Source organism: Hemitrygon akajei, chromosome 3 (genome assembly GCF_048418815.1).
Source record: "Hemitrygon akajei chromosome 3, sHemAka1.3, whole genome shotgun sequence".
NCBI classification, from domain to species: domain Eukaryota; kingdom Metazoa; phylum Chordata; class Chondrichthyes; order Myliobatiformes; family Dasyatidae; genus Hemitrygon; species Hemitrygon akajei.
The window spans coordinates 55,797,293-55,812,991 of NC_133126.1; the positions used below are offsets into that span (position 1 = coordinate 55,797,293).

Genomic DNA, 15,699 nt, shown 5'->3' on the forward strand with positions numbered 1-15,699 from the left:
CTGCAATACAGAAGTTCACGGATGACATCACAGTACCCACTGTACCCATGTCCAAGCAAGATGGGTATTGGAAACCCTGGACAACATAGCTACCTGGGTTGGGATGACCTTCAAGGCCAGGAAGTACAGATGCATGGTGATCAAAAAGGGCAAGGTTACTAGCTAATTTAGTCTACATGTACAGGGAGAAGTCATTCCATCCATAGAGGACAACCCAGTAAAGTGTCTTGGAAAGTGGTTTAATGCAGCAATGCCAGACAGCGCTAATATCACCAACGCTGTAAAGCAGACTGGGGAGTGGCTGAAGAAGATCATCATAACTGGACACCCTGGTAATTTTAAGACATAGCTGTACCAACATGGCCTTCCACCAAGGTTGTTCTGGCTTTTCACAGTGTACGAGTTCCCCATGACCATTGTAGGAGGCATCGAGAGGTTATCGAAGTAGTGGAGTTGGAGTCACAGGGCGCCTGGACAAAATGGGATCTTTCCAAGTGCAAGATCACTTGGGCAGAGCTTTGGGGATTGGAGCCCTTCCACATTTCCTTCCTCCTGCAGTCCGTGTGTGACACTCTCCCGACACCATCACAGCTGCACACACGAGGGCTGAGAGAGGACCCTAACTCAAGCTTTGTGGTCAGCAGGGTTCACTGGCACACAGACCGTCAGGATGCAAGACAGCTTTAACACAGGGACGGTGTAGGTGGCACCACAACAAGGTCCTGCTGTCCCTTGCTGACTCACTGGAGCAGAAGAAGTGTAAAAAGAGACCAGCTGGCGGAGAGGCAAACAGGGCAGTCATTTTCATCAAGGAGAGGGCCACACCAGTCATATCAAAGGTACTTAAATCCAATCTGCTACAAACCGCCAACTCATGGGAGAGGAGGGTTGCTGTGGGAAGGAAGACGCAGTTCCCGGAGGTGGTGCAAGCCATACTTCGATCAGACATTGTACTGTGGCCCATCGGAGGCAATAAAATCATCATGGTGGAGCTCGCAGTACCATGGGAGGAAGGATGCAAGGAGGCCCTGAAGTCCCTGTCCTTCGTTCAGGAGTGCAGAGACAATGGTTGGCAGACTTGTCTTCCCCGTGGAGATCGGCTGTAGAGGGTTCTGGGCATCACCTCTTGTCCTGAAAGAGCAACTTCAGGAATAAGTAGCTCAAGTGATTTCAAGGTGGATAGAAGATAGACTGTGTTAACTTATATTTTCTGAATTGCATAAAGACCTTGAAATTAGATTGTGCTGCCTTCAATTTTAGTGAAATACTAACGTATACCAAAGTCTTGGGAATTTGTTTGAAGCCCAGGGGTTCAGTGCCCTGATCCCACAGAAGACTGGACATGCATTTGAATGAAGAGGCTACCTGGATACCTGGATGCCTGGATGCTATCTATAATTTTCATTATGTATGTACCCTCTAAATGAGACAACTCCAATCCCTTTGAACTAAAATGGATTTTTTTGGTTCTAATTGTGACCTTTATTGTAAAAACAAAACCTGTGTATAATTTATGTTTAATGTTTTTTCTCTTGAATGCTGTGTGCCTGTGGTGCAGCTGCAAGTGGCACAGAGTGGATGCCTGGACGTTATCGATAGTTTAATTATGTACTGTATGTAACCTCTAAGTGGGCCAGGCATGCAGAAGCAGATTTGCACTGCATGTGTGAGGTTTGATTTAGCATCAAGTTGGCTGACTCTCATGTGGCACTTGTATTCTGTACTTGTTTGGCTGTCTGCTTGCTCTAGGGTAATTGATGTGTAACTCTGCTTCCTCCCTCTCCCTCTAATGCCTGAAGGACATGACCCTTGCTTGACTTTCTCTCATTCCATCTCCGATTATACACTTCCTGCTTGCCTCCTTGACACCTTTACTGCTCTGTTTAGCAATATCAGGCAAGTCATCAAGCTCTCAATTCCACGTATCACCTGCCCCAGTCATTTCAGATTGCTGACCCTTGATTTGCTCAACGTCACTGAATACACAAGGGAAAGGACTTTGACTCTGCAAGGCCTATTTGTTGGTATACGATACTGTTGGATAATGTTTGTTACACACTGAATACTGACTTTAACAGTTAAACACGTGTTTTCAGTGATTTTTGTCAGTGCCTCAGCAGTTGCATGTTTTGTATTTCTTGCATTATTTAGTGTTCAATTCTTTGCTCTGGAGTACACTTCAAGAAATTAGCTTAAATCTTGATTTCTATTAGGTTTTGCATAGCATTTATATATCACTGCTTTCAAGATTTAGTGACTGCTGTGAAAGTACCATCTGAAGATCACTATTGTGGGCTGAGTAAATGTAGGTTGAATTGGTGTATCTATCTATAAATGATCCTACATTTGCTGTAACACCTTGCAACAAATTGTGTGGAACAGGCTGACAGTGACAGTGGTGGAGGCGGATACGAGGGGGTCTTTTAAGAAGCTCCTGGATAGGTACATGGAGCTTAGAAAAATAGAGAGCTATGGATAACCCTAGGTAATTTCTAAAGTAAGGGCATGTCTGGTACAGTTTTGTGGGCCAAAAGGCCTGTATTGTGCTGTAGACTTTCTGTGTTCTAAGTGTATTAATCAACTCCCTATCTTTCTCAGATTATCAGTGTTGAAATGTATTTAGTAGTGAGTATTTTAGTTTTGTTAATTGATGAAGCAAATACATTTAATGACATTATGCTAATGCCATTGAAGCCTTTTCAAATATTCTGGTGGCTGTCATATCTTGTACTGAAGATACACTGCTGCTGTCTCTGTATCAACATGAATAATATAGCAGTTTCCTGTGAATTGATGTTTCTTTATCTACCTACCTTTGCTTTAGATGAGAAAGTGACGATTTTTACTCATTCGAATTTTATTCTTGTCTCCATTAAATTATCTTTGTCGAGGTGCATGATCCTTTCAATTTTACATGTATAGGGTAATTAAACAGTAAAGCTGGGGTTGCCCTTTCTGACTTAAAGTGAGAATGTGAAGAGACTGCTGAATTTAAATGTTCAGTTGAAGCCAACCTCCTATGTTCCATTTGCCTCCTTTACCCTTTCTCTGTTGCTGCAGGATTGACATTACAAAGCCAGTGTTGGCATTCCAGTTTTCTTTGTTACAGTCAAAGCAGTCTGCTTTCTCATTACCGCTCAGGATCCTGAGAGGACCTGTGCCCCTTTCTCGTGCTTCACATTGTTTCCTCTTGCTGCAGGAACTTTCAGAAGAAACTCCGCTGAGCTGCATAATCAAAGTAGGAGGATGACTGAGCACGAGGAAGGGTGTGATACCACTGCTTTGTGGGTAGTAAGAGAAAAATGGATGCTAATGAGAAGGATTGGTTAGGAGTGAGCTGAATAGTGGTTGTTTGAAAAAAATAAATAAACTAATCTGTATTTAAGTCGTTTGTACTGATACAAAGGTAAATGCACGTGATTTATGGCAGCACTTTAATAGTTATAACATGGCTAATTTTAACACTTCTAAGTTTTATTAGAAGGTGCAAGGACCTCTTTGACCTTATTTGATTACAAAGATTTATTGATTACTTATTTTGTTAATTTCAAAAAGCCTTTTTTAAAGTATAGGCTTGTAAGTTGGGACATTGGAGGAAGAATGTTGCAAAGAAAGATTCCCATCTTTGAAAATCATTACCATATTAGTGTTACGAACCCCGTAACTGGGTCACTTACCAGCAAAGATAGAGACGTCCGTTGAAGTCTGATGATACTATTTTTAACAGTATTTATTAGTAAAAATACACAAAAATAATATCAATGCAAATATACAGATAATATATGTCGTCAATACTAAATCTAAAAGTGCGGGTATAATAATAATCAATAAGAAATAAGCTCTATCATTGTCTAGGGGATAATGTATTGTCGGATGGAAATATCAAGTTCACTCAGTTCATGCAGGCTGCAGCCATTGGGGGCTACTGTGTTGCAGTGGTTGGAGAGAGAGAGATTTGGAGAAAAAATTGCCGACTTTCCTTTTATGATTTTGATCCGGCAGGAGTCTCGTTGTCGTGGCCTTTCACTTGTGGCCTCTCCTTTAGCTAAACCGTTCTTCCGTGATGAGCCCACCACCCTGGCAAGGGAGGACACACACGAGCTCTCACTGGCGTTCGCTATAAAACGCTGTCAATGGGTTTCCAGCGTTTCTCCTGATGCGTCTGAAGGGGTTGTTCCCCAGACCCTCTTTTATCCTTACTCACGGGGTCTCAGATGTTAATCAGGTTGGGATGATGCAATCCCTCAACCAGACCACTCTGGTTGTCCCCTGAGGGGTTTCAATGAATAGTACAGTACTCAATACACAATTCCGTCTCCAAGAGACAATAGCCATTATCAGTGGTTCCGTTTTGCTGAGGTCAGGACACATTCTAAACCTTGTGTATTCTGGACCTCTCTCTCTCATTTCCTGGGTCTCAGACCCGAATTAATAGCGATCTTGCTATTCTCAAAAAGGAGGGGGGGGGGGGCGACTTTGTACCCTTCGGCCCCTCAGAGTTGCTTCACATTCATAACATTAGAAACAGCAGATAGTGATGGAGACCTCCACTGGCGGGATTCCTGTTGAATGAAGCTCCTCCTTATTTTAAAATCTACCATTAATCTGATAAGTAACAAGCTAGGCAAACTGGGTTGAAAGTATATTAGCTGACTTGCAATGTTTAAGAAAATATTTGGGTACAATATGAACTGTTTGAAGTGCTTTAAAGGATGGCACACAGAGGCACACAAAGAGAGAGAGACAGAGAGAGACAGACAGACACACAGACATACGAATGGTAAGCACAGCAAAGGTTATTCTACAGTTGACAAGTGTAAAAACTGCAATTTATTATGATGTAAGTGACTACACCTGAAATGTAATCTGTTTCATCTGCCAAGATGCATAGATTTATGACTAGAATATGTTACTTGTGCAAGCTCTATCAGCTGGTCACGGGCAGCAGGTGGAGATGGTTCCCGGTTGTATCCTGCCTAAGAGATGTTGTAGTATGCTGAGAATACAAAGTCAAAATTAAATCAACTGTGCACTGGTTCTCCAAAGATGAAAATAGGACTTGGCACTCTGCTGGAGATTATTTATTGCCGATTTATTGTGTCTGAACTTCTGAATTCTTTGATTTGACTGACAAACTTCACTGATTCCTGCTTAGTCAGCTGGTGTAACTGCTCCTGTGATGGTTGATTTCGCACTGGTGGTCTTGCTGGTCCTTCTTTTTATTCTTAAAGGAAGTTCCATTCATGAAAAAAAATCCATTCAAGCAATCCTCTAAATTTTATTTAAACTAATATCTGCTCCAAAGGAAGATGGAGAAATATGCAGTAGATTTTCAATCTTCGATGTGATGTGAAAGCTACTTTTCTGCACTTGTAATCCATAATGGCATATGTTTCTTGAAATATGTTAGAAAAATTATGTTAGAATCCATATGCTTCCAATAGAGTTTGGTTGCCCAAGATAAACTATTAGAATCTGGGCAAAGGTAGCACTGTCAATTGTTAAGCATTTTTAAAACAATTCTTTCTTTTTAAGATGTATTTTCTTTAGCCATATTGAATGCATGCATTGCTCTTAGTAATTTATGTATTTTTATCTCTAGAAGAGGTACAAGATAATATAAACAGCTGTGGATTAAAGAGCATTTCTCAAATTCATAATAAGAGGAAATTAATGTATAATAATATTTTAGAGCAAATCCAGTGTAAATCAGACATTAGTGAATAATCCTAATGGATGTAATGATGTTCTTAATCTGAGTTTATTGCTAAAACCTTCCAACGAATATCCAGCTAACACTGAAGTACCATTGTGTTTTGTATACATTATATAAAATAATACAACCACTATATCGACATCCACAGCAGGGTGAATTTTAAATTGTTCTATTCAGGCCAGAATTAAACACAGTGGAAGCTTTCTTACTCTTGTGGGGTGACTGCTTTCCTGACCAGGGGGAATCACTCTGGTTGGCAGGCGAGACTTGTGGATGTGAAACTGTCTCAGGTTCCGGGGCCGGCTCTTGGGAATGTAGGATTGGTTCTGACAGCTCTAACCACCTTTCTTCTCTAACAGTTGGCTCCCCTCAGCTGATCAATGTGTCATCTCCAGGTGACATCAGACACAATCTCCACTGTGTAGGAGAGTGGACCAGTTCTGTCTGTAATCTTCCTGATTACCTGGTTTTGATCACCTCTGTAGTCCCTTGCCAGGACTGCTTGTCCTGGAGTGAAACGTCAAGCTTCCTTCTGGGTACAGGTATCGACTTTAACCGCCATTACGATGACAAACTTCATCAGGGACGATGCCTGTGCATGTCTAGTCCGGTGGTATTTAATCAACATCATCTATCGCTCCTGGTTGATTAGTCCTCATCCAATCAGGTTTCTGCTGTCCTATAATCTTCTAATCTTTTTAACACTGTTTTGAGATTTTGGAGTTGTTTTTTCTCATTTTTACCGGTAATAATAATGTCTAAGGTAACTCTGTCTGGCAGCCTTCTGCCAGAGTGCTGGGGCAAATGTTACTCCAAAAATAAGCCTATTATAGTGATAAAGCCCTTTGTGAGTGTTTATGGTGAGAAGCACTTTGGGCTCTTCTTCCATCTCCATCTGTAGGAAGGCCTCAGCTAAGTCCACTTTGCTGAAGTGTTTCCCTCCAGATGGGTTTGCAGAGATACAGTAAACTCTACTCTGAGCAGAGGAGAGGATAACTTTGTCATTTACTTTCAGTACTGGGTTGATGGTGACCTTAAAATCACCACAGATCCTGACAGACCCATTCTTCTTGGCTATAGGGGCCACTGGTGTTGCCCATTGACTCCACTCAACCTTGGACAGAATTCCTTTAGCCTCCATACAGTCTAGCTCATTGGCTACTTTATCACAAATATAAAGAGCCAGATAGGCTTTGTAAAACTTTGGTGTGGCATTTTTTACTTGTTTTTACCCTTAATACATTTCAGTTTTATATTGCCATGCCTGAACACTGCCATGTCATCATCCAGTACCTTCCTTAATTCGCTTTCAGTTGACTTTGTTGAAGGGGATGTGGCATGCAAATTGTGGATGGTTCCGCAAGCAAGTTGTAGTTCTTCCAGCCACTCAAGACCCCACAAAGCTGTCCCTCCTGTTTTTACCACATACAAGCCCAATGTGGCTTGTTGTTTGTTGTATTTTACTGTGACAAATGCCATTCCCTCAGAATCAGATTTAATATCACTGGCTTATGTCGTGAAACTTGTTATGTGCTAGCAGTACGTTGCAATGCATAATTTAAAAAACTGTAAATCACAGTTAAATAAATAGTGCAAAAAGAGGAAAGCAAAGTAGTGAGGTCATGTTCATGGGTTCAATGTCCACTCAGAAATCTAATGGCAGTGGGGAAGAAGCTGTTCCTGGATCATTGAGTGTATGCCTTCAGGCTCCTGCACTTCCTCCCTGATGGTAGCAATGTAACAGGATAGTTCCTCAGATATGGTGACAGCAAGAAACTTGAAGTTGCTGACCCTTTCCTCTTCTGATCTCTATGAAGGCTGGTGTGTGCTCTCTCATCTTACCCTTTCTTTGGTCTTCCTGACATTGAATGCAAGGTTGTTGCTCTGACAGCACTCGATTAGTTGATATATCCTTAATGTTAATATACATTAGTTGATGTACGCTTTCTTGTCACCATCTGAAGTTCTGCCACAGGAATTATCTTTTCTCCAGTGTAAGTTCTCAGTTGGATATCTGCAGGCTTCAGTTCAGCATCTTTGAAATGCTATTCAAACTGATTTTGTTGAATGACTGAAACAACCAATTACATCTTAATTAATTTGCTGTTCACCTCTGGTATAAGCCATATTGCTTGTCTTTTGTTAGTTTTCACATTGTAAATCTCAAGACTACTCAGTCCTGCGTCACTTGCATCATTATCAGATTTTTCATCAACAAGCATGCAGATTAGTGCTCTTTTTGAAACTGCAGCTTGACTCTTTATCTTTTTCTCTTCCCTGTACAAACCCCTTTAGTTCTGTCTGCCCGACATACTCTTTGTATATGTCCTACTTTGTTGCATTTTCCACAAGTAAAGCTGAATTGGTCAGGTGTATTTGAGTCCCTGCCACAATGGTAGCACAATTTGTTTGGTCAAGCAAGTTATTGTTTAGACGTTGCAGTTTTGTTCACCCACTGTTTCATTTCTGACTGCATCTCTGTCTGCTGTTTCCATTGACACAGCAATTTCAACTGCTCTTTTAAGTGTCAGCTGTGCTTCAGTTAGGAGCCATTTTTGAAATGCTTTCTTGTAAGGTTTTACAAACTAAATGTTCTCTCAGCACTTCATTAAGTCTGTTACTGAATGGACAATGCTCATACTACTCTTCAATTCAGCCACGTAAGCTGACATGAACTCCCCCTCTTTTTGATTCCGCTTATGAAACCTGATGCATTCTGCAATTAATAATGTTTTCAGTTCTAAATGTTCCTGCATTACTTCCATGATAGGAGCAAAGCTCATTTCTGCTTATTCAGTCAAACTGCTGAGCAAACTGTATGCCTTTAAACCTAATGCATTCAGCAAAACTGGCACTTGCTTCTCATTAGTTATTTAATCTGCTTCAAAGTACTGCTTAATTCATTACATATACAGTAGTCAGTTATCTTTTGTGCAGTTAAACACATCTGTCTTTCTGATGTAGCCAGTCATTTCTGCTCTTTTAAATTTATGATTATTATCACCCAATACTCACTGTTAATGAACCTGTGTATTTGACCTTTTTCTTTCTATTTAGTATTGAAACATCTTCACTTCTTGCGACAAAAGCATGCTGCACTTTATTTAAACTTCAATGTCTCACTGCAATGTATATCATTCACGTATTTTTACATATAACCTGTAATGAATTATTTAAACAGTCAAGAATGCTTCAGCAACATATTTACAATATTATTCAAATATTACTGAAATATTAAATATGTAACGTTCTGACATTTGTTTATTGGGTAAAACTCTGAAAATGAGGTGAGATTTGGCATGAACTTCTGTGATTGAAGGAACCTGACAACTCATTGTGCTTATATTAATCAGCTGCTTAAAATTGGTTCTATTCTATCTGTGCTTGTAATTCACTCTGTTTGCATTGCAGAATGGGGTTCAGAATAATACACTTAATATTATTTCCAAGAACTTCCATAGTATTGGGAAGAGATGGCCAGGGTAGACTATTATAAAATTTGCTTTATGTAGCCTTGGAGAGCCAGAAAAAGTAGCTCCTGAACTGCTGGCATCACTCAGGTATCTGTTGAACTGTAATTACATTTGAAACAAACAATGAATTATTGTGGCAGGAGAGTGGGGGAGCGGGAAAAGGTTAGGATTGTTCCAGCAATCAGCTGCCAATGTGGAAATAGCATCAAAATTGTAATAAATACTTGAATGGGAGAAAATTGTATATAAATGGAGCAAGGGCAGGAGATTGAGACTTACTAGATAACTCTTTTAACCTACTGACAGTGGCTGAATGGTTTCATTCTGTGCTGTTAATGTCTATGAAGCCTTGGTATAGAAAGTTACATGGAATACTTGATATAATTAATAAACACAAAAAAAAACTGGATAAAATTTTATAAAATCAAATTGCTTTGTCTTATACTTGTCTAATAGGAAGATTTTATCTCAATGATATTCTCCCCTCCATTATATGAATAAAAGTACATGAAATGTTGTGCTCAGTTGTATAATGATAGTAATCCACTAAAATTAAATAGATTTGATTGGTATCAGTGTCACAGGAACTGTCAAATTGCGGAGTGTGTTATGCCAGTGCAGATCACTGAGCTTTACAATTGGGCAAGTAACAACTAGAGATGAGAGGTGACTTCTTTTAACAGTGTGCTTTCGTAGCTACTTTAAAATGCTGTGTTGAATTAGAGAAAATGAAGGCTGCAGAAAAGTATATTTTTTTGGCTACACTTGGGTAAACTGATATTTTTGTTTTATTGGAGGGTTTCAAAGTTCAAAGTATGTATATATTATGTATTATACAACCTTGAGATTCGCCTCCTTACAGTTAGCCATAAAACAAAGACACCCCAAAAGAACCTATTATACACAGACATCAAATGCCCAGTGCACAGGGAGGGAAAAATATCATGTAAACAATGGAAGTAAGCAAATAGCATCCAAAGCTGAAGTTTTACAAAAGATCCAAAACCTGGCATCACTCCAGCTGGAGCAGGCCACAGCTTCAGTTCAGCACAGAGCCGACTCAAATCACTTGATGTGCAGTACATTAACTGAGTACTACATTTAATGCACTTTTACTCATATAACGGAAGGAAGAATATCATTGAGATAAAATCTTACTATTTAGAAAAAAGTATAAATCAAAGCAATTTGACTTTATAAAATGTTATCCAGTTTAAGCAGAACCGGCCCATCGCTAGCCTCCAGTCCTGACACCCTCTCATTTCTAAATTGGCCCAGTGCTTAAATCCAACAGACGCTGGGAGTTCCCTCGCTCCCACCTCCAGTTGCCTTTGCCTCTGCACGCCTCTTCATTGTTAGCAGTGATCATTATTAATAAGGTGTTATTGTTAAGTGTTTAGTGGTTTTCTTTGTTTTGTATCTTGCCACTGAAAACTAGTTGCTGGATTTCACCAGCACCATTTTAATTATTCATTTAATTTTAATTCTATGACTTCACAGTTGAATGTAGAAGTATGCATCTGTAGTATCATCTACATTTATCATTAGGTAACTCGGAGGACAATTTGCTCTGCCTATCCCTCTTCCCATCCTTCCTTCTCTGCAGAATGTAATTTTCATATTTTAAAGCATGCATTTAAACAATATTGTCCATGTGCCTATAATCTGAACAGAAATGATGTGGAAAAGCAACACCATAACTATCTATTATATTTCATATCTGTTCTTCAATATTTGGTTTAATTATCATTTAAATTGACATGAAAGAATTTTAAACATTTTAACACTTGTGTTAAAATTGCAATTGTAGACTATCATTCAAATCTGCTAATTAACCTTTTTACGGATAGTGTCAATTATTTCATAGCTTTAGTAGAATCTGTCATTGGCTTTTTTTGTGACTTCCACAAATTTTCGGGATTTCCCAACAGCAAACAACTTTTGAACTTGTTATTTACCATTGCATCCAGAATTTGATCCACTTGTAGAGTCTCTCAGTGGAGGATTTGATCTGGTTTGGCTACCAGTTTGAGTACGTGCATGTTGAGGACCAGAACTATGATCTCTCTTGATTTTATGCCCCTTTATTACTTTGTAACTTACTTTGAAACTTCTGAAACTTCATTGTAATTTTTAGCTCTTAGTACTACAGAAACAGCCGACAGAGGAGCAAAGAGAGGCTATTTGGCCCAGGAAGTACGCTGCGCCGTTCCAACATGACTGGCTATCCCTTTCAACCCCATTCTCCTGCCTTCTCCTAGTAACCTTTGACGCCCTTACTAATCAAGAACATATGAGCCTCTGCTTTAAATATACCCAATGATTTGTTCTCCCCAGCCATCTGTGGCAATTACTTTGACAGATTCATGACCCTCTGGCTAAAGAAATTCCTCCTTATCTGTTCAAAAGGTACGTCATTCTTCTGAGGATATGCCCTTTGGCCCTAGACTTCCCCAGTATATGAATCATTCTCTCCACGTCTTCTCAATCTAGACCTTTACTATTTGATAGGTTTCATTGAAATCCCCTCTCATTCTTCAAAGCTCCAATGAGTACAGGCCCAGAGCCATCAAACACCCCTCAGACATTAACCCTTTAATTCTTGGTATCAATCTTGTGAACCTCCTCTGAACCAAAATGTGCAACAGTTCTTACAGACCACTTGTCTTCTGTGTCATTAGACAAGCAGCAGTATTTCTGTAAACAATCACAATTCATGAGATGTGAAAAGTTGGAGCTAGAGATCCTAAAATATTGAATTCAAAGCCAAATCAAGATCAGAAAGTAAAACATGGAGAGGGAAAGAAGGGGCAAATTGAGAAAAATGAGAACATATTACTATTTTTAAAAAAGGTTAAAATCTGAAGATATGAAACCCTAGACTTATGAAAAATTATCCAGTGCCTTGGTACTTCTGTAAATGGTATTTAAAACTACTGTGAAATGTGTATCTATACTGGAATGGATTAACTCAGGGTTTCCCAACCTGAGATCCACGGACCCCTCAGTTAATGGTAAGACTCCATGGCATAAAAAAGATTGGGAACCCCCCGAATAGTTTCGGTTTATTTGGAGGAGTACATTTGATACTTCACATGTAAGTGCAGGACTGCATGCTGTTCCATGTACTTCAGTAACAAGTCTCTTGGTCGAATTATTGAATATAATACAACTTATGTATAACAGGATATCTTGACAGCAGATTCCTATCTGTTTTAATTCTGAATATAGAATTGTCAGAAATTGCTATCCAATTTAAACTTTAATAATGGCAGTATTTTGCTCAACATTTATTTCCACCTTAAAATATGTGTTTATCATGCTAAAATGAAAGGATGTTTTATTTAAAGTTAACGATATTCCTGAAATTTTACTTTTCATGTTATTCACTCTGATGACAGTCAGAGATATCTACACACTGGATTCATAGAGTCATTGAGCATTGAAACAGGTCTTTTGGCTCACGGCATTCTCACCAACTATTAAGCACCCACGTATACAGATCACATTTTTTCCCTCTCCCTGACGTGCTTGCCATCCATTTGCACAGCCATCATCTAACCTGCCAACCAGCATTTCTTTTGGCATGTGGGAACAATTGCGGGAAACTCGTGCAGTGACAGAACGTACAAACTCTACCCATCAGAATCAAATCCCGGTCTCTGAAGTCATGAGACAGCCATTTTAACATCTCATTACTGTACGATCCCACTGCATTCAGCATCATCTTTCTTGGAATGGCTTCTTCTGTAATGCCTTCCAGTAAACTTCCTAGTACATTTATTTTACTGCTCTAGAACTTTCATTTGCAAAGACATATCCTGAAATATCCAGGATGACCTAATTGTGTCAATAGAAAGGAAAATTAGTTAGGCATGCATGGACTAAATTGATAACACTGGTTTAGCAATATGATTTTCTTCTCAAGCAAGCTAGAGTTGTGACAGCAGGGCTCTTTCAGAAGTCTGTTTTAGTTGAAGACCAGCTTGCAAGCTCTTTATTAATTGATCAAGTGATACTAAAATATAAACTGGAAACAAAATGCTATAGATGCTGAAAGTCTTAAATAAAGACAATGGTGGGTGTACCGAGCATGCAAAGCAGCATTTTTGGAGAGTGAAAGTGAGTTAACATTTAGGGTCAATAACCACTTGTGGCCTGTCTGTCCTCTGCAGTTGTTCCTATTCAGAACCTGATTTCTGTTCCACCAGTTCAGCATATGAGGGGCTGAACTGAATTCTTATTGCCCCACCAACCCTTTCAATCTACAGTTCACAAACACATGAGATTCTACAAGTGCTGGAAATCCAGTGTAACAAACACAATATGTAGGAGGAACTCTGCAGGTCATGTAACATCTATGAAGAAGAATAATCGTTGACATTTTGGGCTGAAACCCTTCATCAGGATGAGAGAACAACATCTTACTCAACGTCAGCAAGACCAAGGAGCTAATTATTGACTTCAGGAGGAGGAAACCGGAGACCCATGAGCTAATCCTCATCAGAGGTGGAAAGGGTCAACAACTTCAAATTCCTCAGTGTTACTACTTTGGAGAACTTGTCCTGGGCCCAGCATAAAAGTGCAATTACGAAGAAAGCCATCCAGTGCCTCTACTTCCTTAGGAACTCGTGTAGATTCGGCATGACATCTAAAACTTTGACAGACTTGTGTAGGTGTGTGGTGCAGATTGCACAGCCTGGCATGGAAGCAGCAATACCCTTGAACCAAAAATCCCACAAAAAGTAGTAGATACAGCCCAGTCCATCAGGGATAAAGCCCTCCCACCATAGAACACGTCTACACAAAGTGTTGTCACTGGAAAGCAGCGTCCATCGTCAGGGACCCCCACCACCCAGGACATGCTCTTTTCGTGCTGCTGCCATCAGGAAGAAGGTACAGGAGCCTCAGGACTCATACCATCATGTTTAGGAGCAGTTATTACCCCTCAACCACAGGCTTATGAACTAAAGGGGATAACTTAACTCAATTTCACTTGCCCCATCACTGAACTGTTCCAACAATCTATGAGCTCACTTTCAAAGATTTTTCATCTCACGTTCCTGATGCTGATTATTATTATTATCATCATTATTATTTGTTGTTGTTATTCTTTCTTTTTGTACTTGAACAGTTTGTTGTCTTTTACACACTGTTTGAATGCCCAAGTTGGTACAGTCTTCCACTGATTCTAATATGGTTATTATTTTATTATGGATTATTGAGAGTGTCTGCAAGAAAATGAATCTCGGGGTTGTATATGGTGACATATACAGTATGTACTTTGATAATAAATTTACTTTGAACTTTGAAAGGAAGCAGGAATGGGCAAGAAGCCAGAAGAAGGAGGTGGGAGACGGGGAAGGAATGCAAGATAGCAGGTGATAGATGAAGCCAGATGAGGGGGAAGATAGGTGAGTAAAGGAAGGGGGGAATGAAGTGAGAAGTTGCAAAGTGAAAGGTGGGAAAGGTAAAGGGCTTAAGAAGAAGGAATCTGAGAGGAGTGTGGACCATGGGAGGAAGGGAAGGAGGAGAGACATTACAGGGAGGTGAAAGGCAGGTAAGGAGAAGAGGGAAGCCAGAACAGGAGGAATGGAAAAGGGGAGAAAAGGGGAGGGGGGAGAAGTCAGAGAAGTTGATGCCTTCAGGTTGGAGGCTCCCCAAGCAGAAAATACACCGTCTGGGTAGTCTCCAGCCCCTTGGTATGAACATCGAATTCTCCAACTTCCGGTAATTCCCTCCCTCTCCCTTCCCCCATCCCACTTTCACTCTGCCTCTTCTTCCAGCTGCCTATCACCTCTCATGACTCTGCGGCCTTCTACTACCCATAGTGCTTTCCCCTTAGATACCCTCTTCACCTCTCTGGCCTATCCCCTCCCTGCTTCCCCTCCCCCACCCCTTGATCTTACCTCTGATTGGTTTTTCACCTGGCACATTCCACCCTCCCCCCACATTCTTTATAGGGCCCCTGCCCCCTCCTCCTTTAGTCCTGACGAAGGGTCTCGGCCCGAAACGTTGACTGTTCCTTTCAACGGATGCTGCCCGACCTGCTGAGTTCATCCAGCTTTTTTGTACGTACCAATGTAGAGGAGACTGAACCGGGAGCACCAGACTCAACAAAGCAGTCCTCAATCTGTCAGGTCTGCATTCTATAGTTCAGTACTAGACTTAAATTGCCTGACTAATAATGTTTGTTACAAAGTTGTTGGTGAGCTTAAAATGTTCCCCAGCTGCTCTGAATGGTGGGAGCTTGGCTTAGAGGGCCAGTGCCAACACATGATATTAATGTATAAATATTTGTGTTTACAGTTCCAGCTACAGATAGTAACTTTACATCATTTGGAACACTGCACTGTGTTAAATTACATTTGTCATCTGTTTAGGTTAAAGCTGTCCAATGAGGAGATAAAGCGGGCTATTTTAACAATGGATGAGCAGGAAGATTTACCGAAAGACATGCTTGAACAGGTAATGTCATTGGTTGTTATGAGCTTCCTCTATTAATGATGT

The 15,699-nt window shown here is 40.2% G+C and overlaps 1 protein-coding gene across 1 annotated transcript in view; it reads left to right on the forward strand.

Moving 5' to 3' along the window:
- daam1a (dishevelled associated activator of morphogenesis 1a) overlaps window positions 1-15,699 on the forward strand; it is a 170,163-nt gene that overhangs the window by 129,836 nt on the left and 24,628 nt on the right. The window contains exon 20 of the mRNA XM_073039945.1: window positions 15,573-15,657. Within this exon, the coding sequence (XP_072896046.1) occupies window positions 15,573-15,657 (85 nt within the window). The remainder of the gene's footprint in view (window positions 1-15,572; window positions 15,658-15,699) is intronic.